This window comes from Trifolium pratense, linkage group LG4, assembly GCF_020283565.1.
Source record: "Trifolium pratense cultivar HEN17-A07 linkage group LG4, ARS_RC_1.1, whole genome shotgun sequence".
NCBI classification, from domain to species: Eukaryota; Viridiplantae; Streptophyta; class Magnoliopsida; order Fabales; family Fabaceae; genus Trifolium; species Trifolium pratense.
Window position 1 is genome coordinate 12818280 of NC_060062.1, and position 22550 is coordinate 12840829.

Here is a 22550-nt window from a genome sequence, read left to right on the forward strand (position 1 = left end):
GACTATTTTGTATTTTTTCTTTAGTCGGAGACCAGAATGACAGCGAGTTGCACATTGAGAAGCTAAAATGACTTTTGATGACGGATCGTCACACTCTCTAATCCATGCCTATTTTAGCAACATTAAATGCATTTTAGTAGGTTTTAAGCAATAAATGTAAGAGAAATCTAATCATAAGCTTGATTACTTGTTTTGCAAGAAAACAGGAAGAATTGCAGGAAATTGCTGATTTTCACTACGCTGGGGGCGTAGCCCATCACGCGCCGCGTGATGGAGATCACAGGGAGCCAAGTTTTCACTTTGATCACGCGCGGCGTGATACCTGACCACGCGCGGCGTGAAGCTTTGTTGAGGAACTGGATTGCTCTCTGACTTGATCACGCGCCGCGTGATACCGTTATCACGTGCGGCGTAGTTGATGGATTTGCAACCACGCGCGGCGTGATAGATCTGGCGCGCGGCGTGGTTGCGTTCATTATATAAGGATTCTGCATAATTATGTTGAGGGGTTGGAAAATTCTGCAATATTCATCTATTCTCTGATTTTGGAAGCATCAAGATCCAGATCAAGGACTTCAAAGGATAGCTCCAAGCACCTCAATAGCATGGATTCTCAAGCCATGAAGTTGAAGCGAGGACGCGAACAAAGCAACATGAGGAGCTAAGCTTCTTTTGGAGGTAGGATCTAGGATAGTCTAGGATGTAGATGAATTATTTGTAATCTGCTATATGTAAGAATCTACTCTGTTCATAGTGTTGATTTAATGCAATTCGATTCTTAATGCTTTATAATCCTTCATTAGTGTTGTAATGATTTCGAGTTAAGTCACGTGCGAGAGTATTGATTTAATTTCTGAACTGAATTGCATTGAGCACTCGAGTGTTTCCGGTCGAGAGATTGAGACATAGAGTGTAGCGAACGATTGACGCGCTTTCATATCATTCGTTGTAGGTAGCTTCCGCCCGAGAGATCGGGGGAGTATCGACATCGAATAGAGTGGATTTTGACAAGAGATTGCGATTCACTAATTTGTCGATCTAGTTGTGAACACTTGAGTAGATTCCTATGATATAGTAGATTGCATGTGGTTTAGCTATAGACTAGGTGATTCCGATGATTCTACCTCGCTTTTCCATTATATCAAAGCGCATTTTCTAACAATTCATCACTCAACATACCCCCAATTTATGTGTATTTCTTGCATAATGTTTATGAACACTATTAGACTAGTTTAATCACACAATCCCTGTGGATCGATATTTTTATTACTACGTGGTAATTCGTTCACTTGCGAAAATTATCCATCAAGTTTTTGGCGCCGTTGCCGGGGAATGTGATTGATTCAACAAGGCAATAGTGTTCATATTTTCTGTGTTTTCCTTATTTTTCTGTTTTATATTTTTCTACCGGAGCGTTCTACTTGTGTGTTTCCTTGTGCATGCGGAGGACAGGTCCCATTGAGCTGCAGTTCGATCCAGAAATTGAAAAGACAGCTCGCGCAATTCGGAAGGCAACAAGGGAAGCTCAAGCTTCAAGAGGAAAAGCTTTGCTAGGTGGTACACCGGACTGTCAAGGACAGAGTTCAGCTACAATGGAAGAAGAGCAGGATCCACCGGTCCACGTTCCACCGATTCCTCAACCACAAAGACGTACTCTTGGTGATTATGGGCGGAGAGATAATGACGCCCTAGCCAATCAGGGTTTTCAACCGGCAAACCCGGTTTCTTTTGACATTAAGAAAACTGTCGTATCCGCACTCAAAGAGAACCCCTACTCCGGATCGGAATCCCAATGTCCCAACCTACATTTATCACATTTCTATGAGGCTTGCGATTATACCGACCCACCGGGGGTAAGTGAATCGGATAAGAAACTTAGGTTGTTCAAGCACTCTCTCACCGGCCGTGCTAAGGATTGGTTGGACACAATACCTGCCGGAACTATTGAGACATGGAGACAACTTGAGCGGAAGTTCTTAGACCGCTACTTCCCTATTCATAAGTTTTTGGAAAGAAGGGCTGAAATTAGCAACTTCGAGCAAGCAGATGGGGAGACGCTCTATGATGCTTGGGAAAGGTTCAAAGTTTGTCTTAAAAGGTGCCCGAATCATGGTTTCGACGGCCACAATCAGATGCAAATGTTCACCCAAGGCTTGAGGGCGCAAACGCGCATGATACTTGACGCATCAGCCGGTGGTTCGCTGAAAAATCGGGACGAGGCTGAAGCAAGAGAGTTGGTGGAAAGTATGGCTCAAAACGAGTATAGAGCTACTAATGATAGAGGAGCCAAAAAGAGAGGCGGAGTGTTGGAATTGGATACTCAAACAGCCCTATTAGCACAGCAAAAGCTAATGACTAGCCAAATGGAAGCAATGATGAAGCTGTTGTCCAATCCGCAAGTTCAAACTTCTCCAATAGGTAAAATTGACAATGTGCGTTGTGATTTTTGTTTGCAGGACCACCCAAATGGCGGATGTTTCCCGGAGGGTTCAGAGGAGGCTCGCTACTTAGCCAACTTCCGGAAGCCGTACAACAACAATAACAACGGGTCCGGGTGGGGGAGTAATATGCAAGGTCAAGGTGCACCGCAACAGCAGCAAAGGCCTCCATCAAGGATGGAAGAGACTCTAAATCAGTTCATGCTCATGACCCAAAGCAACTTTGAAGCGATGAAATCGAGTCAAGCAACCTCTAACAAGAATCATGAAGCTTCTATAAAGAATCTTGAGGTGCAAATGGGTCAACTCTCAAGACAGTTTTCAATGTTGCAAAACCAAGGAGGTTTCGGTGGAAACACTCATGATAATCCGAAAAATGAAACTTGCAATGGAATCACTTTGAGGAGTAGAGAGATACCGGAAAGGCCAACTGTGGAGAAGCCTTTGAAAAAGAAGGTCATTGAGGGAGAGGTTGAAAATAAGCAAGAGGTTGTAGTTGAAAATGAGAGACATGAGGGAGAAGTGGAAAATGAAAATATGTCTAAGGAAGTGGAGATTAGTGAGGATGAGGAAGAAGAAGTTGAAAAACAGAGGGAGATAAAAGAAAAAGAGAGCAAGAAGGTTGAGAAAGGTAAGGGAGTTGATGAATCGCCATATGCTAGGATGCCTTATCCTAGGAGAAAGAAAGTTAAGAATCTTGAGCGAGAGAAGGAGTTCAAGAAGTTCATGAAGGTTTTGAACAACCTTGAGATGGCTATACCATTAGTTGAGGCATTGGAGCAAATGCCAAGTTATGCAAAGTTTTTGAAGGAGCTGCTTACAAAGAAAAGAAAACCACTAGATGATGAAATGGTAAGTATGACGGAAGAGTGCAGCGCCCTCATCCAACGGAAGCTACCTCAGAAAAAGAAAGATCCGGGGAGCTTTACAATTACATGCTCTATTGGAAATCTCACTATTGAAAAGGCTTTGTGTGATTTGGGTGCTAGCATTAATCTGATGCCGTTATCAATGATGAAGAAGATACCGGGAGCGGTAGCAAAGCCGACAAAGATGAGTCTCTCTTTGGCGGATAGATCGATTGTGCATCCGGAAGGTATTCTCCATGATGTGTTGGTTAGAGTTGCTGAATTTGTGTTTCCCGCAGATTTTGTGGTTTTGGACATAGAAGAAACTAGGGAGTGGGAACCTTTGCTACTTGGTAGACCCTTCTTAGCAACTAGCCGAGCCTTAATCGATGTGGAGATGGGTGAACTCATGCTAAGGACCGATGATCAGCAGGTTACATTCAATGTCTTTGATAAGATGACATGTGATGATGGAGACCCACAATGCTTTAAAATCCAGGTTTATGATCATATTGTTAAAGATGCCCTTAAGTTACCTTGGAATGCACACTACTTGCCACATGGTGGCACTACTTTTCCTTAACCCTTAGGGGCATGGAACGTCAAGCATCGGGACGTTAAACAAGCGCTGGTTGGGAGGCAACCCAACGGGTTCTAATGATTTAGTTTGCTGTGTTTTTGAAGTATGTAGGTAGGTATGCAGCAGAAGCAAGGACTGAAGCAAAACAGGGCAAAACAGAGCTTAACTACGCCGGGGGCGCAGCACAATCACGCGCGGCGTGCTCTTTCAGTACAGAGGAAGGAGTTTTCAGAATATACTACGCGCGGCGTGGGGGCGCATCACGCGCTGCGTGAAACCTGGAGAAAGATGGACTCTCTAACTAGCGATTACGCGCCGCGTGATGTGCATTACGCGCGGCGTGGCCTTTATGAAAGAAGTTCTTGACCGTTACAAGTTTCACTACGCGCGGCGTAGCAAGGGTCACGCGCGGCGTGGCTACACAGGAAAGCGTGTAAAATTTGAATTTCTTCATCTTCCCAACCACTCCATCAGTCTCATCATCAATCCACACGCCCTCTCACGCGAAAAACTCCATTGTTAACCCATTTTCATCCTTCAAACCTCTCCAATTTCATTTCTAATCACCTTCAATCATCCCATTCCTTCACATTCACATACCACCATATCAACCACTCCAATTCCACTTCCAATTCCTCATTTCACCACTTTCCCAAATCAACCCATTTCAACCTCTACACTCTCAACATGTTGACACGGTTAACAGGGAAAGGGAAGAAGAAGAGTGACGCCAATCCGGCACAAGAGCCACCAAAGAAAGCAAGAACCAAGATGAGTGCAAGCAAGGGCCAATCTTCTCGGTCCGCTGAAGCATCTCCTCCTCGCCGGAGCAATGTGACTCAACCACAGGTCCACCCCCACTTCATCAGTGCAGTTCATGAGAAAAGGTACACAAAAATCCAAACCTTCACTATTAATCAAGAAAAAGGTTTTGGAGAGGACTTGTTAAAGGGTGTTGCTGAGATAGGAAATGAGATTAAGTCTAGAAAATGGGGGAAGTTTAATAAGTTGATGATTAAAGATGAAGCTAATCCTAGTAATCAGATGTGGGTTAGGGAATTTCTCGCGAATGCTTACTTACCTGACCAGTCGTCGGTTCCGGAGTTTTATTCGACAGTTAGGGGAATAAGAGTGTACTATTCCGCAGCTCACATTAATACATTATTGGGTTGTCGTGTGAGAGGTGCTTGTGAGTTGGTATCCGAGAAGGAACGAATTACTAATGGTGGCCTTGAGGTGAGAGAAGAGTTAAAGGCGATTGTTTGTAGGCCTGGAGCTAGATGGCTGTCACACTCGCCCACGTCTCTTCCTACTAGGTTGAGTTTGACAAGTTTTAACCCTATTCACCGTGCTTGGGGTGAGTTTTGGCTGAAGAATGTGAGAGTGGTTGGTAATAACTCTGAAATCCAGCTTGACAATGTGGCTGCTGTTCGACTGTTAGCTGAGGGTCGTTATGTCGATCTTGGTCATTGGTTACAAAAGGATTTACATGAAATGGCAAATAATAATAATCCGACTTTTACTTTGGGGCATTGCAACCTAATTGCTGCGTTGTGTAGGGCAAGCAATGTCCCAATGTGTGTGCAAGAAGGTGACTTACATCCTATCCGTCCACTATCATTATCTTACTTCATCAAAAAGTTTGAGAGAGGTCATATCGTGCCCCGGGGAGAGGGGAATGCTGCAAGGGAAGAAGCTTTGAGGGAAGAGGAAGAGATTAATCGGTTTGAAGAGGGTAACCATCCGGATCAACAAGGGGATCCGGTGCATGAGTCTCAAGATATACCAGCTCAGGCTCCTCCTCTTTATTCTCATGATATTAATCAGCTTGCTTCTATGTTACATCAGATGGAGATCTCTCAATACTCCGGGCTTCCTAATCTTTATTTTGATACATCCTCTTCCATGTACACCGAGGCGATGACTTATCGATCTACTTTCCCTCCTCCTACTTTTGGGACTTTGTATCCAGTTGATGCTGATTGGGAGGCACATCAAGCGAGGGAGCTGACATCTTTTCAGGCCAGACAAGTTTACAATTCTGGTTTGAGAACTTCTGAGTTGGCTGAGATCGAGAGGCGCCGCCGGGTTGAGCAGGATGAGGCAGCTGCTATGGAGAGGGAGATGCTGGATGTGGATGGTCTGAATCTGAACTTAAATAGCCCGTTCACAAATTACTTCACTGGCCAGCCGGATGACACCCTTTGACGTCTTTGGTTATGATTTTCTGCTGCTGCTACTCTACTACTCTATCTTTACTTTTACTTTCGTCTACTTACTTTTGTTGGTTTGTAATAATAATTTGATGTTGCTTGGATTTGGCTGGATTGTACTATTTTAAACTTTGAATTTGAACTTTGTCTTGTTTGATTGTGGAATGGTTTTTACTTTTAGAGTTTGTTTCAATACGTTGGCATGTTCCTTCTAGTTACTTGAGTATCAATTGCTTGATTGTTTCCGTGTGTGATGTGTGAAACTTGCAGTGCAATAGCTTGTTGCACTCATGTGATCAAGAGGCAAAGGAAGGGAACGCACACTTTTTGACCGGTTCTTTGATTCGACCCAACCGAGAGGTATTGAGCCAAACACTCCTTTTTCTTCTATGTGTGATATCCACTCATGTATTGTCTCTCGATTTTGCTTGTCGTCTTTTTATTTGATTGGTACTTTTGTAGCACACACGAGGCATGTTCCTTGGTCCCTTTGAGCCTTTCTATCCACCCTTACATCTAATTATCCTTTGCCTAACTAATTTGAGCTGAAAAAGAAAATGTTATTTTGCACAACCTTAAGAATTTTTGATGAAAAAAAAAAAGGAATGACTTTCTTGGAGGTTAGGCACCTAATTAGTGGTTGATGCGCATTGCTCACCACTACGTTTGGGGTTGCTCTTTGGAATTAGCAAACAATAAAGTTTGGGGTGATGGTACTAGAGAACTTGCAAAAGTTTGATTTGAAAATTAAGAAAAAAATTTCAAAAGTTACAAGGCTTTATGTGGAAGAAAAGAAAAGAAAGATTAAAAAAAAAAAAAAAGAAAATGAATGTTGAAAAAGGGAAAAGAAATGCAAAAAGAAGTGATAGCCTTGAGTTACAAAAAGAATTGCAAACTTGTGTGTTGAAATGAAAATGTTCTCTAGTCCACTATGTTTCAAAAGAATAAGGGTTTGGTTTATGAAAATTTTCTTTGACTAATAGGGGGATCTAACTCCAAGTTTTTCTACTACTTATCCAAAATGTCACCATCCACCCTAGCCAAGCCACGTTATAACCCTAAAAGACCTCCAATGTGTGTGCGCAAAGTGAACCGAATGAATTCTTAGACTACTTGCAAAATTATTGTTGACTTGCATTGATGTGTTGATTTGAGTGAATTACCAAAACTGAAGAGTGTATGTGAGTAGTGTGATGGGATCATAGAGCCTTGGTCGAAAAGTGTGAACTACTTGAAAATGTCTTGCGGGAACGATTGTGCAATTGAGCATTGTTTGCAGGTGGATCATTGATCATCAGGTGATTCTCACGTATGTATGATTCGAGTGAATTTAAGGAAAATGCCAAGGTCTTGACACAAAAGCTTGAGGTAAAAGTTGTTTCCTTGAGGACAAGGAAAGGTTTAAGTTTGGGGTTGTGATGACGGATCGTCACACTCTCTAATCCATGCCTATTTTAGCAACATTAAATGCATTTTAGTAGGTTTTAAGCAATAAATGTAAGAGAAATCTAATCATAAGCTTGATTACTTGTTTTGCAAGAAAACAGGAAGAATTGCAGGAAATTGCTGATTTTCACTACGCTGGGGGCGTAGCCCATCACGCGCCGCGTGATGGAGATCATAGGGAGCCAAGTTTTCACTTTGATCACGCGCGGCGTGATACCTGACCACGCGCGGCGTGAAGCTTTGTTCAGGAATTGGATTGCTCTCTGACTTGATCACGCGCCGCGTGATACCGTTATCACGCGCGGCGTAGTTGATGGATTTGCAACCACGCGCGGCGTGATAGATCTGGCGCGCGGCGTGGTTGCGTTCATTATATAAGGATTCTGCATAATTCTGTTGAGGGGTTGGAAAATTCTGCAATATTCATCTATTCTCTGATTTTGGAAGCATCAAGATCCAGATCAAGGACTTCAAAGGATAGCTCCAAGCACCTCAATAGCATGGATTCTCAAGCCATGAAGTTGAAGCGAGGACGCGAACAAAGCAACATGAGGAGCTAAGCTTCTTTTGGAGGTAGGATCTAGGATAGTCTAGGATGTAGATGAATTATTTGTAATCTGCTATATGTAAGAATCTACTCTGTTCATAGTGTTGATTTAATGCAATTCGATTCTTAATGCTTTATAATCCTTCATTAGTGTTGTAATGATTTCGAGTTAAGTCACGTGCGAGAGTATTGATTTAATTTCTGAACTGAATTGCATTGAGCACTCGAGTGTTTCCGGTCGAGAGATTGAGACATAGAGTGTAGCGAACGATTGACGCGCTTTCATATCATTCGTTGTAGGTAGCTTCCGCCCGAGAGATCGGGGGAGTATCGACAACGAATAGAGTGGATTTTGACAAGAGATTGCGATTCACTAATTTGTCGATCTAGTTGTGAACACTTGAGTAGATTCCTATGATATAGTAGATTGCATGTGGTTTAGCTATAGACTAGGTGATTCCGATGATTCTACCTCGCTTTTCCATTATATCAAAGCGCATTTTCTAACAATTCATCACTCAACATACCCCCAATTTATGTGTATTTCTTGCATAATGTTTATGAACACTATTAGACTAGTTTAATCACACAATCCCTGTGGATCGATATTTTTATTACTACGTGGTAATTCGTTCACTTGCGAAAATTATCGATCAACTTTTTCCGCTAGAATAAATAATAGTAGAGCCAAAAAAGCCATTGTACCAAAACAAACAAAAAATTCCAGAGAAGGCAAATAAATGGGGCAGCACCCACCCACCCGAGAACTACGGTATAGGCTAGCATTGGGGAAAATGTATGGCTTCCAAATGCACTTAAACATCAGACACACAAACCAAAACCATCACACAACAATCAATCATCTTTCTTCCCTCTCTTCCTCATTGCAAAACAAAACTCAATCTTAAACAAAATGCCATTAAAATATATTTCTTCATCTTCTTTCTGGCCCCACCACCACTTCCCTCTACTGTCCGGCCAGCCAGCAAGTTGCTCCTTTCCAGACAATATTATTGACATACTTCCAAGTACAAACGTCACCACCACTACTCACCTGTCATCATCTTATATGTCCTAACATATCAGGTATTTATCATTATCATATAATATACTCCTCATAATAAAATATAAGAAAAATTCACCTTATAATTTTGACGTATTACAATTTCAATGATCAATTTGTCTATTCACTCTATACTGGAGTCAAGGTTTTAAATAGCGGTCGCATTTAGGATTTTGCGATTTTGGAATTTTATGAATGTTGTGTTATGAATTGTGGTTGTCGTGGTGTAATAACTTAAATTAGAGATTAGAGATAGATATGAAGCTCTAAACTAGAGAAAGAGCTAAAAGAATATAACCACCGTGTAATTAATGTTCAGTTTTGTACTAAAAATGTGATTTTTATCCGTTTCAATTGAAAAAAAAAAAACAGAATTATCTGTCTATTTGCATTTTGTCGCGGCTCTAATGGAGTTTTGTCGCGGCTTTCTATACCTTTTTGTTGCGGCCGTTTTCTTGATATCAGACTGTTTTTTAAAACCTTGATCATAGTTGTGAACCACGGTCCGCAATCACAGTTGCATTTATTTGCATTTTACTGCAATGCAATGCAAAGGTTTATAACATAACCACAACCCGCCACAATTTAAAACTGTTAAGAAGTCCTACATCGGTTGCGAGATGACCTGAATATGTTTTTATAAAGTAGAGACAATTCTCTCCTTACAAGCCGGTTTTGTAAGGACGAGTTAGACCCAACTCCCAATTCTAACAAAAACCATGCTTCACCTGCTTTTTGCTTGATAAATTGGGTAGTATATGGCTTATGAGCTTAAACATAGTTGTGCTCTCGAGACTCATATTAAAACTTAGGACCTTTAATTAAACTAGAAGAAATTATGCTCATTTGATATGAGCACTCTAGAGTCACCATTGCATTAACTTTACCTGTTTTCTATCTCCACATTTGATTGGACAAAAGGATATCATATTTGTCTTGCATGTAAAGTTGGTGGGCAAGATAAAGCAAAAAACAATGCTAAGCAGAGCAGGAACACCAACTCCACTTCTCACCCAACTTGTCATTTCATCTTTTGCATCATTATAACTTTTTTACACCATAAAGTTGCAAAAAAGAAAAGAAAAGATGCCTTTGATTGATTATTTGATTATTCTGTTATATATTTGTCTTCTATTTCAAGTTGCTATTATGTCTTATATTATATATTATATAACATTTCAGGTTAATTTGGCCATAATTATATATTGGCAGTACTTTGATTCCTTTATCTCTCTCTAGTAATTTCTATAGAGAAAATCAGCTCAAAAACACAGTAGAAATGATGAAGTGGTTGAATTTGTTGCAAGGAATGAATTGAGTGCAATCATTGCCATAGGTGACCCCATTTCCTTCAAAAATGTCTTTGTTTTTTCTTTCTGATTTCTGTTAAAAAGGATGAAATGAAAGACCCTTCGTCTCTGATTGCATCCTCATGAGATTAAGAAAGCGAAAACGATTTTTTCCTTCTTGCTCCTCTCTTCACAAAGTAAATTCAACGTTTTTTTGTCAAATAAACTCAATGTGTCTGAAAATTCTCCTTAATAGTATAGGAGTCTCACATGAAATTACCAAATAATCATATCCTAGTTTTAAATAGTGGTCACGGTAACGGTTACTGTCACATCATGATCCTTGATATTGCAGATAATCGCAGTCAGATGTGATCTCAATCACAGTTGGCTTGCGGATTCTGCAACATCAAAAACTGTTATGTCACAGATCAGATTGCGATGACTGGCCTTTATTTAAAACTCTGATCATATCCTTTAGAAAATGTCCGGCGTTTTCTAGGCGTTTTTTATGTTCCATTTAGTTCATTCTTCTTTCACTCTAGTTGTTTCACATTCTCAATGTATAGCATGTTATAATTTTGAACTAACTAATGCATGAAATTGAAATCTGTCTCTAGTTTCGGAAGATTGACAATTTTTTAATATTTTATTTATGCTACAGTCTTTGCCTAAGAATGCTTTCAAAATTGAACTGCAGGTTGATGAGGATGAGATTTATTGGAGACACAGAAAGGAAGATGGAAAGTTGGAATGGTCACACAATTCCACTCACTTAATATCTCAGTTAACTCAATGTTTTTGTGAGTACATTCTCTCTTGATATTTACCCTACTCGACTTAGATTATGACGCTCTTGACTTATCGCAAAAATAAGTTTAAAGAAATGCAACTTTTGCATTCCATTTCATATATTAGCAAACATATCATGGATAATCTGTAGAGTGTATTAGAAGAACATATTTCTGTTCTGAATTTTAATGTGCCAAAGTCTTTAACGATACCAACTGCAGTTTGATCATGTATTGTGTTGTGTGTAGCTACTGCTATGGTTGGATCACGATCATGGATAGGAGGACTCTTTCACCGCGTAAATATTAGACAAAATGATAAGTTTGTTGACTATCCTCTGACTCCTCTTGAGGTAAAGGGAAATGATTTATGTTATAAATTTATAATTAAGTTTGAAGTAAAATGATTTATGTTTAGATGTTTTTATGAGCTAAAACCAGTTTTCTTCTGTAACTGAACATTTAAATTTTTGCTAAGTGAGCTTAATTTGGTTCATGTTTCTTGATAGGAATTAGAATTTGCAGTTTTCTGTCTTAGTAAGTTCCTTACTTCATTAAACTCAATAAGCTTAACTTGTTTTCATGTTTCGGTCAGGAAGAAAGACTACAACGGCTTCAAGAAAGGCTGCAAGTTCCTTACGATGAAACTAACCCCGATCATCAAGTACTTCTGCTTTTCATGAAGCCATCTTTATCTATTTTCTATTTCAAAACACATGCTAATGGTTTCTGTAGTTTAGGTATACATGTGAGTTGAGTTGTTATATTCATGCTATGTTTGGCTGAAATGTATCATTAACATTCAACAGGAATCATTGAAAGCTTTGTGGAAATGTTCCTTTCCTAATGTTTGTCTGAAAGGCTTGATATCTGACCAATGGAAAGAGATGGGATGGCAAGGTGCTAATCCGTCGACTGACTTTAGGTATACAAAACGTTGTGAAATCTGTGCGAATGTAGTGCTATTGATATTGATTATTACAGTAGCATTAGCAGAAACTTTCCGACTATTTCCCTGATATTTAAGGATTTGGATCATCTCCTACCGTACATAATGCAACAAATTTTCTTTCGTGTGTAAGAGTGTACTAGATGCGGTGGAATGTTATTCCAGTTAAAAAAGAATATTTGTTGCATCGCTGCATTGTGAGAGAGGATCCAAGTCTCATATTTGATGATTTTTTAATTTACGAATGCATAATTAAACCAAACTGTTTTATTAGGCTTAAACTTGATATTCATATTACAAACTTATTAGACAACTTATTAGATATTCACTTAAACTGATTTCTTCAGGGGATGTGGCATCATTTCCCTTGAAAATCTGCTGTTTTTCGCGAGGAAATATCCGGTATGCATTTGTTTTTTTCTATTCTGCACACACGATAGAACAGGATAAATCTGCCTTTATTTACTCTCTCATTTTATTTCTCTTGATATTTATGCTGGCAGAAAAGATGAGTTATTATTACTAATTTTATAGAAATTCAAATGAAGGCATCTTTTCACAAGCTGATGTTGAAGAAAGACGGAGTGCGAGCTACATGGGAATATCCATTTGCTGTTGCTGGCATTAATATATCTTTTATGTTGATACAGATGTTGGATTTATGCTCAGGTGTGTATACAATATGATGCTTATAAAACATAATGATTAATGATATAATTTATGTTAAAGAGTCTCACATTAGATGAGAGATGGCCTGATGATATGTTTATAAGTGAGGGCAATCCTCAACTTACAAGCTGGTTTCGTAGGGTTGAGTTAGGCCCAACCCAAAATTCTAAGATGATATCAGAGTCTTCTCTAAAGATCGGTTGGGCCACCTGCTATATTAGGTTTCTGCTATCGGGCCATCCACCATTTATATATATATATATATATATATTCACGCACCAAGCCCAACAGTGTTGGGCGTGAGGGTTTGTTAAGAGTCCCACATCAATGGCCTAAAAATATGTTTACAAGATAGCTAGAAAAATGTTCAGTTGACATTGCTTCCTTTTAAAAAAGTTTTATCTACGGAACATTTGGTTGAGATGACCATTTGGAATTGAAATTTTTTCCCTTTAACAGAAAGTGATAAAAGCAAATTACATTTCCTAATTACTTTTTCACTGAATGTTTTAGAAGGAAAGCCTCGATGTCTTCCTGGCATGAACTTTGTCAAGTTTTTAGGAGGTAATATCTTAATCTATCCTTCTTTTTTATGTTTTAGCCTTTCAAATGCTTATAAGTTTTGTTGCATGACACTGCAGAAGATGAAGATGCATTTGATATTTTATTCTGTATAGCTTTTGAGATGATGGATGCACAATGGCTGGCTATGCATGCTTCCTACATGAATTTTAACGTATTTTTGCTTTCCTTCTTCCAACATGATCTTCTATCGTAAACCATTTCTATTGACACACCATTCAAATCCAAATTCTTCTAAACAATATAGCATATAGTTTTTCATTATTAGTCCTATAATGCACTGCAACTTATTGACTTACAATTATTCTATGCCATCAGGAGGTGCTACAAACAACGCGGATGCAATTGGAAAGAGAGCTATCGTTAGAAGACCTAAACAGAATACAAGACTTGCCGGCTTACAATCTGTTGTACAAATAGCTTTAATCTTTTGCGTCTGTCCATACACAACAAATTCCAAGTGGTACGATCTTGTAAGCACTGCAGACAATCCGGTTACAATGTCTATCCTCGTTGCACTAAGGGACTCGCTCTTCTTCTCAGCGGGTTTGTATGAGTCACCTTTGAAGCTGCTTATAGCTGACATTTGGTAAATGAGCTTCTGAAATTGAAAGAGAATTTTGAGATACAAGCGCGTGTTGCAATGGTAGTTTGACAATTGACGTATTTCTAATCCTGGAGAACAATTGATGATTTGATGAAAAGTGAGAACCATGTCTAATCTGAGTTCAAAAGAAAATTGTACAGTCTTGAAGATATAATATTGGTGAGATTAGAAGGAGCAAATGCAATACAAAAGTTAATTCACTTGTGTACACCTCGTTTGTTTCGCTATGTCGTTTTGAGTTTATGCTAACACAAACACTTATAGCTGCATAATGTCACCGTTCTGCATTTACTGTAAAAAAATAATACAAGACATTATTTGAGTTAGTTTTATTATAACATGTAATTAACATGTTCTGGTATGGAACACATAGATTATTACTAGGATAGTTTTGATTCCTTCCTTGATGCTCCATGATGGGTGTACTTGCCAAAAAATGGATATGCCGGTACGGTTTTTCGTTGGAAGTTCCAACGGAAAACCGTTGCATATATGTCTTTTAGGCGATTTAGCAACAGATATAAAAGTAATGTTTATGCCACAATCATCTAACCATTGCCTATGAATATTTAAAAGCAATAGTGCAAAATGTGGTTTGTAAGTGTGTAGTCTTTGCCTTTAATGATTTAAAATAGGAATGGCAAAACAGGCCGACAGTCCCGCCACCAACCCGTAAAAAACGGTATGGGGCGGACCAACTAAAGGTAGCGGGTTGAATATTTCACCCCGCCTCGTTTTATGACGGGCCGGCTCATTCACCCTTGGTTTAGCTTGATGAGATATTTACATTTGTGCGTTTAAGAAAACATTAAAGGATAAATTATTCTCTCATATTTGTTATCATCAAAATATCAAAGTTAGACTTGGCGTAAGAACCAACTTGGTTCCAACAATATATTTTGCTTTCCACATAGCTAGTAGAGAGGAAATCCTCTCCTGTACAATTTATCTCCAAAGACATCTTAGCCACTCATTTCATTTTTGCAGTGTATTGTTCAAATTACTAAAAAAACAGGATGGTGGAGATCTAAATTTAACTGCCTCCAGTGAAAAGTTCAGTGTAGAGAATCCTGTCTCCACAACACAATAGTAGTAATAATATCCAATTATGGTCGTACTCGCTTAGACTTAGGGATTGACTCGTAGGGTTGAAAACTTACTTATACTTTTGAGTAAAGCTCACTTCATACCTTAAGAAGAAGAATGATTGAATGAAAGAGTTGAAAAAGAATAGAAATATAATTGAAAGATGATTTTACAGAAAGAATTCAAATTTTAACAGCAATAAAAATGTTGGAGTAAACCATTAATATCAGTTTTTGACTCTGGAAGACACTCTCAATAGATCCCTTACTTTATGAGTATTTTAAAAAGGTCTCTCACTTTGTTAAATTTTACTTATATTAGTCCTTCAAAAAATATGTTAGGAACTAAATTGATAATAAGTGGATAAACTTAAGGACTAAATTGATAGTAAGTTGTAAAATATGATAACTTAATTGATAGTAATTGTTTAAACATAGGGACCAATTAATTTGACGGTTTAATAAAGTCATAGATCTATTTGAGAATGTTTTACAAAGTCGGGGACTAATTTGGTGGTTTACTCCAATAATAAGAGTTATGATCATTTGAGATGAAGACTCTCACGTGACATATTTGTCCAGCCATCCAAACCCTTTTAGAGATGATTTGAGAGATGCACATTTCTCATTGTGCTTGTAGGGAAGCTAACTAATGTGTGAATGTTTTGGCCAATATATAAGCTGCATAGTGGATTGTAATATTGAGTATTTTCATGTTTGTTTGAGTCGGATTAGACACTTATTAACATGTGATAATTTGGGGCATAATATCTCTTGTCTGATTAATTTGCAATCTTCTCTTTTTTTGGGCTTTAAGCCCTCGTTAATATCAACAACAAAAAATGAAAGGCCGAGATTACACTGAATTCTCTTAAGTACGGGAGTGAGTCATATCTCAATTATTTGAGTATTTGATGATATGAGTTATCTATGAGGGCAAACTTCTTATGACATAAAGAGTTTATTTGAATTGACTTATTTTTGAACTTATGCAAGTAAATATTATAAGTTTATTAAAATAGTTTATAAAATAATAGCTTATAAAAACATAATTTGTGTTAATGAGATCTTTTATGATTATTATTTACTAGCTTCACTCACTTTGATATTCTAAATGCCACAATTTAAGTGATATATGAGTTTATTTTTTTCACCAAGTAGTATGTGATTATTGTTTAAAAAAGTAATTAATACACTATATGATTATTTAATATTAATTTTCGAAGAAAATACGTGGGTAAAGTATTTTTTTTCATGGAAAATGCTAAACAGTGCCCCCGGGGCACTAGTTAAGGATACAAATATAGAAGTTTTATCTCGTAAATTGTGCATTCAATGTTTTAATGATGTAAAAAGTTATTCTCTCTAATCATTAACTTTATCATTTGTTTCATTTTTTAGTATGCTTAACTAGTGCCCCAGGGGCACTGTTTAGCATGACCCTTTTTTCATTTATAATGGAACAAAGGATTCAACCTAATATACCACCCCAAAGTCCCAAACCTTGTACCTAAATTAATTTAGTGGCTTACGCGTATAAAGTATTACATGTGCAATTTTTTCAGATCAAAAGTGCTATCTGATTATGGATAGAATTTATGAAATGAAATGTAGAGTACCAAAATAAGTCAAAGTGCCAAACAGCCATGTGATACCATTGGATGCATTGACTTTTGAGGACGAGAAACCATGTGTTAGTGATTGAAAAGCTAATGGGATTGTTGGTGGTTGGCACTTCACAACTTCTTCTATTATCGAGTTGCATTTTTCAAATTGATGGCTTTTCCAACATTAATGCTTTGGTTGATTGAAACAACATGAAAAGAAAATTGAAAAAGCAATTATAAAGAAAAAGAAAAGATAAATAGAATTGATGGTGATCGAAGTGGTGATTGGAGGTGGTTGCATAGTTGTGGTTAGATAGATGATCAAAAGTTGATAAGAGTGTGTGATGAACTCCGGTGTTTAATGAACTCCAATAGCGAAGTCCTAATGAGAATATTTAGGGTGCTCACCTTGGCAAAAAGGATGATACATCGCAAAAAGAGATTAGAAGCACCGACGTGCTTACACTAGTCCACGTATCAATGAACTCATTTTAATTTGATACGAGCTTCAACATAGTTAGCTATCCAAGTACCGTAACAAATTGGCCTTATTCAGTAACAATCGCTAACCATTTTCTATTTGCCTATGAGTTGTCGCAACTAAACCAATTTCATGAGTTTATTTTAAATTTTAAGTTTGATTCGTGTACACCAGATTAAACTTTAAGTAATGGATGCACAAGTAATTCTAAAACGTGTAAGAATACACTAAATTTTAAGTTTGATTCGTGCCCACCAGTTTATACAAATTGGATGTAATGGAGATAACTTTCGGGATGCACGAACCGAACCTAAAACGTGTCGTGTTTACACATTTTAAAATTATATATGCAACTATCGTCATAGTCATTATCATTTTGTTCAAGTTATTGCATTATTCCCCAATACAAGATCTCACACTATGTGTGTAACTGTGGCAGTCTTGTAGTTTTGTGAAGAAATTATAAAATGATCAACATACAAAGTACAACAATGATTTACAAGGTATTATAGAATGCTATACAAACAAAGCCAATTGCAAGGTGGCATTTTAAAAAATGCCACATCTCAAACCCATCCATTAACTTCTATGATTGTCAATATACAACAAAGTACAACCAAGTTTGAAGTTCCAAGTAGTCTCAACATAGTAATACTCTGACCTCTCATCTACCTCTTTACACTCACTCATGAAGCTACTCAAATTAGACAATTCATTAGTTAACCTCTCACATGGGCTTGTCCTAAAACTCTCCTATCTATGAAGAACAGACACAGACACTGAATACGACACAGATACTGACACGTTAATATTGATAATAATTTAAGAAAATAACATAATTCGATATAATCATAAGTGTCGGTATCATATTAGTGTTGAACACAGACACATGTCTGATACTGAGACACGACTAATTCAAGACATACTCAAAAAAAAAAATATGCAATTAATGGTCCAAGCAAAGGCAAGAGGATTTAAGATGTCAATTTCTAAAGTACTAGTACTAAATAGTGGTGCATTAATCCTTTTAGCCATGCCTAATGCCCTTGAAGTAATTAAAGTCATGATGGTGGACCTTAAGTTGCTTCAACCATGAATCTGCCACACTACATAATGAAACTAGCTTTTCTTGGTCCCTACCATATTTTCCAGAGACCCACAAATTCCCTTGCATTTTGTAGGTGGCCAAACCAAATGGTGCCAAAGAGATGCCTTCACCTTCCTTCCTCTTCTCTTGTGTTCCTTCCTTTTCATCATCAAGGTCCATATCTACACAATTTTGGGCAAATGTTAGGTCCATTTATTGCATATTCTTTCTTAATTTGGTTTTTTCTTTTCTTTTATCCAAAAAGTGCAAAAAGCTAAAACGCATGGTAAGTTTACATAATTGTAGGAGTGAAACATTTATGGATCTAGACACATTCACACAATCAAGAGATCTCGGCCGTTGATTTCATCAAATTGACTTCAAAATATATTCTCTCCTGTGTTATATATAAGTAAAATTTTACATTTTAAATTCATTCAATAACTAATGTATTTGGTCTATAATATAAATTAGACACATTATCAAAACCGGGAGGAGTACTATTTTTCTCCTGAAATAATTGTCAAATTTAACTATTTTACACTAACGACATTATTCTTATTCACTATTGGTGTATTGTTAGCATTTTTTATAATAACTTGGACGCGTATTACTTAGAGTGTACAATTAAAAAACTAATTTAAGTACTTTAACCGGTTTGAGCTAAAGGCCAAACAATTTAACAAGTTAAAGGTTGAGGTGAAAAATACTAACATTAACAACTATTTATTAATTTTGACTGTTTAAGAAAATAATTAAATTAAAACTGCATTGAAAATTGGGTAATGACACTCTAATTTGCTTGACAACATCTATAATATAGAGGATTTAAGTATAAGTAATACCTTGAAATGAAGATGAAAGTGTGTGGTAAGTAAGGAAACATGTTGAAAGATCTTTAATTGTTCTTCCCATTGGAATATGATATATTGGGTACCTGAAAATATTAACCGTGAATATTGACCAATTGGTCACAATAAATAATGCTCAAATTAACTAGAAATGCCAAACATGAAAATTAAGTACATGTTTGGATCAATTCTAAATGTGCTAATTTTACCATTTGTAACTATACTAATTATAGAAAAATAAGAAATAATAAAAAAGAATTAGTTGAAGTTATAACTTGGAAAAGTAATTAATTACCATGCAACTGCCATCCAACTTGCTGGTGAAAGATCAACACTTTTAAGTGACATCAATCCTGGGTATCTTTCTGCTAACTCATTAATCTGAAATGGAAGTACCAATTTGTCAACAATAGAATATTCTTCCTACTTTTATTCACATCAACAATTGTACTAAAATTACCTTTTTACAAACTCCTAATTTATCCTAAATCAGTGGTTGACATTTGTTTTGGTCAAGTAATAAGTCGATGGTCTAGGGTTTGAACTTCGGTTCTACATATAAAATGCGATATTTCTGCCAACTAAGCTAAGTTTACAGGGACTAATGGTTGACATGTTCACATATATTATTATTACTTTAAACAAATATCTAAAATATTGAAGACCAATTTTAAGAGATTTACTTTTTGTTTAAATACAATTTTGAACATATATTCTATCATGTTATTTTCTATAGAAATTGAAGACAAAAACTGTAATAAAAAATAGAAGTACAAAAAGTTATGAATTTGAGAATGAAGTATAAAACTGTATTTTAGTTTTTTATTTAATGGAAATTACTAAAATCCAAACAATTAAAAGACAGGACAATATCAAATCAAACAGCAAAAGATTTTGGAATGAGATAAGAACATAAGACTAGCTACAAAGTGCCAATATATTAGGCATAGGAAAATGAGTTTTCTGGATTCACATTGAAAAGTCACAAGTCACAACACTTCTTTTTATATAAACCTCTAAAAAGAATTTCATATTGCTATGCCTAAATCTATGAGTTCTCATCTTCTTAGAAACATGAAAATAAAAATATGGATAAAGATGAAATTTTTTTCTAAGCTTTAAGATTAAAGAAATGGTCCAAAAGAATAAACTTACCTATGTACCCAAAAAAAAAAAAAGAATAAACTTACCTTATCCATTAGAGGAACTCTTCCATATGGAGTTGATTTTTCAAAATATTGTAAATAAAGATGACCCAATCTGTTGTTGAAATGCCAGAGATTATCTTGATCAAATGCTTCCTCTTCTGATGAAGTCCATAGCTTATCACACTCGCTATCATCGCTATAAGAATCACTGAACGAATCCCTTGTCTCACTATCACCGGACTCGGTCTCTTCCCTAAAACACAAATTAAAAATTAACGATACTAATATTTGTCGCTTTAAAATATTAAAAATAAAATAGAGATCGAAAACAAATCACTCCAAGGTAAAATTAGTTGATCACCGGTATCATAAAAGTTTAACTTTTTGAACCACTAGATTATGGCAATCAATAGGTGCATTTGGTCACAAAACATTAATATGTAAAGAACAAAAAAAAAATGGTTGAGTTATGACTTATGGTCACCAAGGTTTTTAAAACCTGTCTCCCACTCAATAATGGGCACAACATGGTGATTTTTATGTCATGGCGACTAAAACACCACTTTAACCGAGACTGTTAATAGTATCTGATTTCAATTCTCTTGTCTTTTAACAAACTTTCAGTCCACAAGATTTTTTATGTCACATATCTCAAAACAAAACTTTCACATTGTCAATAGGATGTTCTAAGATTATTTAAAAAATAAAAAATAAAAAATTCACATTGATGATATCCTTACATGGATTTAAAATTAAAAAACAAGTAAAATACCTGAAATTATTGCTAGTGAATATTTGAATTGCAGATAGATAAGGAACATAGTATTGCACAAGTGTGTCCTCATTTTTCAAGTTGATTGGAACTCCAACTCCATAAGCACTCCATTCATTGAAACAATTCCAAAGATCACTCAAACGAAAATATTCAACTGATTCTCTATCACAGGACGGATGCCATAACCGATTAAGCTTTCGAATCTCGCACTGTCAAACAAAGAAAAACAAGTTCAAAATCAAACAATCTAGTAAACCAAAATGAAACAAAGCAAAAAATAGATTGAAGAAAGAAAAAGTAACCTCTTTCAGAAACTTTGATGATACCACAGGTGTTGTACGGTGAAGAAAGCAATCAAGGTTAGACTTAGATTGCATTGACCCAATATTAAATTCCATCGTTTCAGATGAAACAAAAAAAAAAAACTGAGAAAAGTTTTTATTTTTAATTCAGTTTCTATCTCAACCTTGAAGAAAATGAGAACCCAAATAAGAGAAAAAGAGAGAGAAAATAATGGATTGAAAAAAAAATTATTCAAAAAAAAGTCAAAAACTTGTAATATTTTTTTTTCTTGGAATAAAAACTTGTAATTTTAGAATTTACTAATACCCATTTTTTCCACCGAAAAAGTCTCAATCTATCTGTTTTTTTTTTTTTTTTTTTTATTTCTTAGACAACAATGTTATGAATTCAACACAAAATTTCCTTTTTTCCTATAAACACACAAATTGTTCCGTAACAAATGGAAACTTTCTCTTTCAAATTACTCTGTTTTTATTTTGTTTCAAACGTTTAAGAAAGGTTAATAACGCGTTCACGCTTTAACCTTAAAACCTTATAAAACAAACAAAGACACATGTTAAAAAACAACATTTTTTGTTTTATTTTTTGTGTTTAGAACTGAAAAAGATGTTTTTGTTTTATGAGTGATGGTGTTTTCTGAATAAAAACTGAAAAGAAATTGTCTTTCCCGGGAAATGAGTAAAAAAAAGGAACAAGTGTGTGTGTGAAAGTGATAGAGAAGATCTAAAGAGGGAAAAAATGAGTTGTTGTTTCTAGAAACAGAGGAATTGTTCTTGATGAAGTGAAGACAGAGTATGGGTGAACAATAAAGCAATAAGCCAATAACTATTACCGCGTCAATGCATTGCACAAACTATACTCCAATATCTTAATTTTCTTCTACCAAATTTTTTTTGTTTTATTTTGCAACCAGAATTTCTTGTTTTTTTTTTCAAGTTATCTGGTGGCTAGAAAAACAGTCTCTCTGACCTTATTTATAAGTAAATTTTCAAATTTTAAATTCATCAGATAACTAATGTATCTGACCTTAATTATGGATCAGATACATTAGTTATCTAATGAATCTAGAAAGTAGAAATTTGTATATAATTAAGGCCGGAGGGAGTATATGACAAAATAATATTCGCTTTGGTCCTTAATATAAAAAGAAGTTTATTTTTTAGATACATTGAAATATTAATGTATCTAGCC

The 22550-nt window shown here is 36.3% G+C and overlaps 2 protein-coding genes across 3 annotated transcripts; one reads left to right on the top strand and one right to left on the bottom strand.

Annotated features, from left to right (window-relative positions):
* The first annotated feature begins 9942 nt into the window (after positions 1-9942).
* LOC123924054 (ELMO domain-containing protein A) lies at positions 9943-14405 on the top strand. 2 transcript variants are annotated; one of them, XM_045976819.1, is made up of 10 exons: positions 9943-10471; positions 11125-11227; positions 11465-11568; positions 11811-11879; positions 12025-12140; positions 12512-12566; positions 12713-12833; positions 13347-13397; positions 13475-13569; positions 13734-14405. In XM_045976819.1, exons 3-10 carry the CDS (start codon positions 11473-11475, stop codon positions 13833-13835), a joined length of 705 nt encoding a protein of 234 aa, XP_045832775.1. In that variant the 5' UTR covers positions 9943-10471; positions 11125-11227; positions 11465-11472; the 3' UTR covers positions 13836-14405. The 2 variants fall into 2 exon arrangements, with proteins under 2 accessions (XP_045832775.1, XP_045832774.1); XM_045976818.1 differs by lacking the exon at positions 9943-10471 and adding an exon at positions 10488-10621.
* A 3324-nt stretch (positions 14406-17729) lies between these two features.
* On the bottom strand, positions 17730-22304 carry LOC123923737. The gene is made up of 6 exons (XM_045976460.1): positions 21359-22304; positions 21054-21265; positions 20324-20534; positions 19429-19514; positions 19128-19219; positions 17730-18464 (listed from the first exon to the last, which is right to left on the bottom strand). Exons 1-6 carry the CDS (start codon positions 21452-21454, stop codon positions 18223-18225), a joined length of 939 nt encoding a protein of 312 aa, XP_045832416.1. The 5' UTR covers positions 21455-22304; the 3' UTR covers positions 17730-18222.
* Positions 22305-22550: the final 246 nt, after the last annotated feature.

What these genes read in the sequence shown, in the direction of transcription:
- LOC123923737 (XM_045976460.1), bottom strand. Translation starts at nt 21,454, where the DNA reads ATGGAATTTAATATTGGGTCAATGCAATCTAAGTCTAACCTTGATTGC. An exon ending in GAGTTCCTCTAATGGATAAG is followed by an intron (nt 19,515 to 20,323) that starts GTAAGTTTATTC and finishes CTTCCATTTCAG; the next exon opens with ATTAATGAGTTAGCAGAAAG. An exon ending in AGTTGGATGGCAGTTGCATG is followed by an intron (nt 19,220 to 19,428) that starts GTAATTAATTAC and finishes TAATATTTTCAG; the next exon opens with GTACCCAATATATCATATTC.
- LOC123924054 (XM_045976818.1), top strand. Translation starts at nt 10,568, where the DNA reads ATGAGATTAAGAAAGCGAAAACGATTTTTTCCTTCTTGCTCCTCTCTT. An exon ending in AAACTAACCCCGATCATCAA is followed by an intron (nt 11,880 to 12,024) that starts GTACTTCTGCTT and finishes AACATTCAACAG; the next exon opens with GAATCATTGAAAGCTTTGTG. An exon ending in TTTTCGCGAGGAAATATCCG is followed by an intron (nt 12,567 to 12,712) that starts GTATGCATTTGT and finishes ATTCAAATGAAG; the next exon opens with GCATCTTTTCACAAGCTGAT.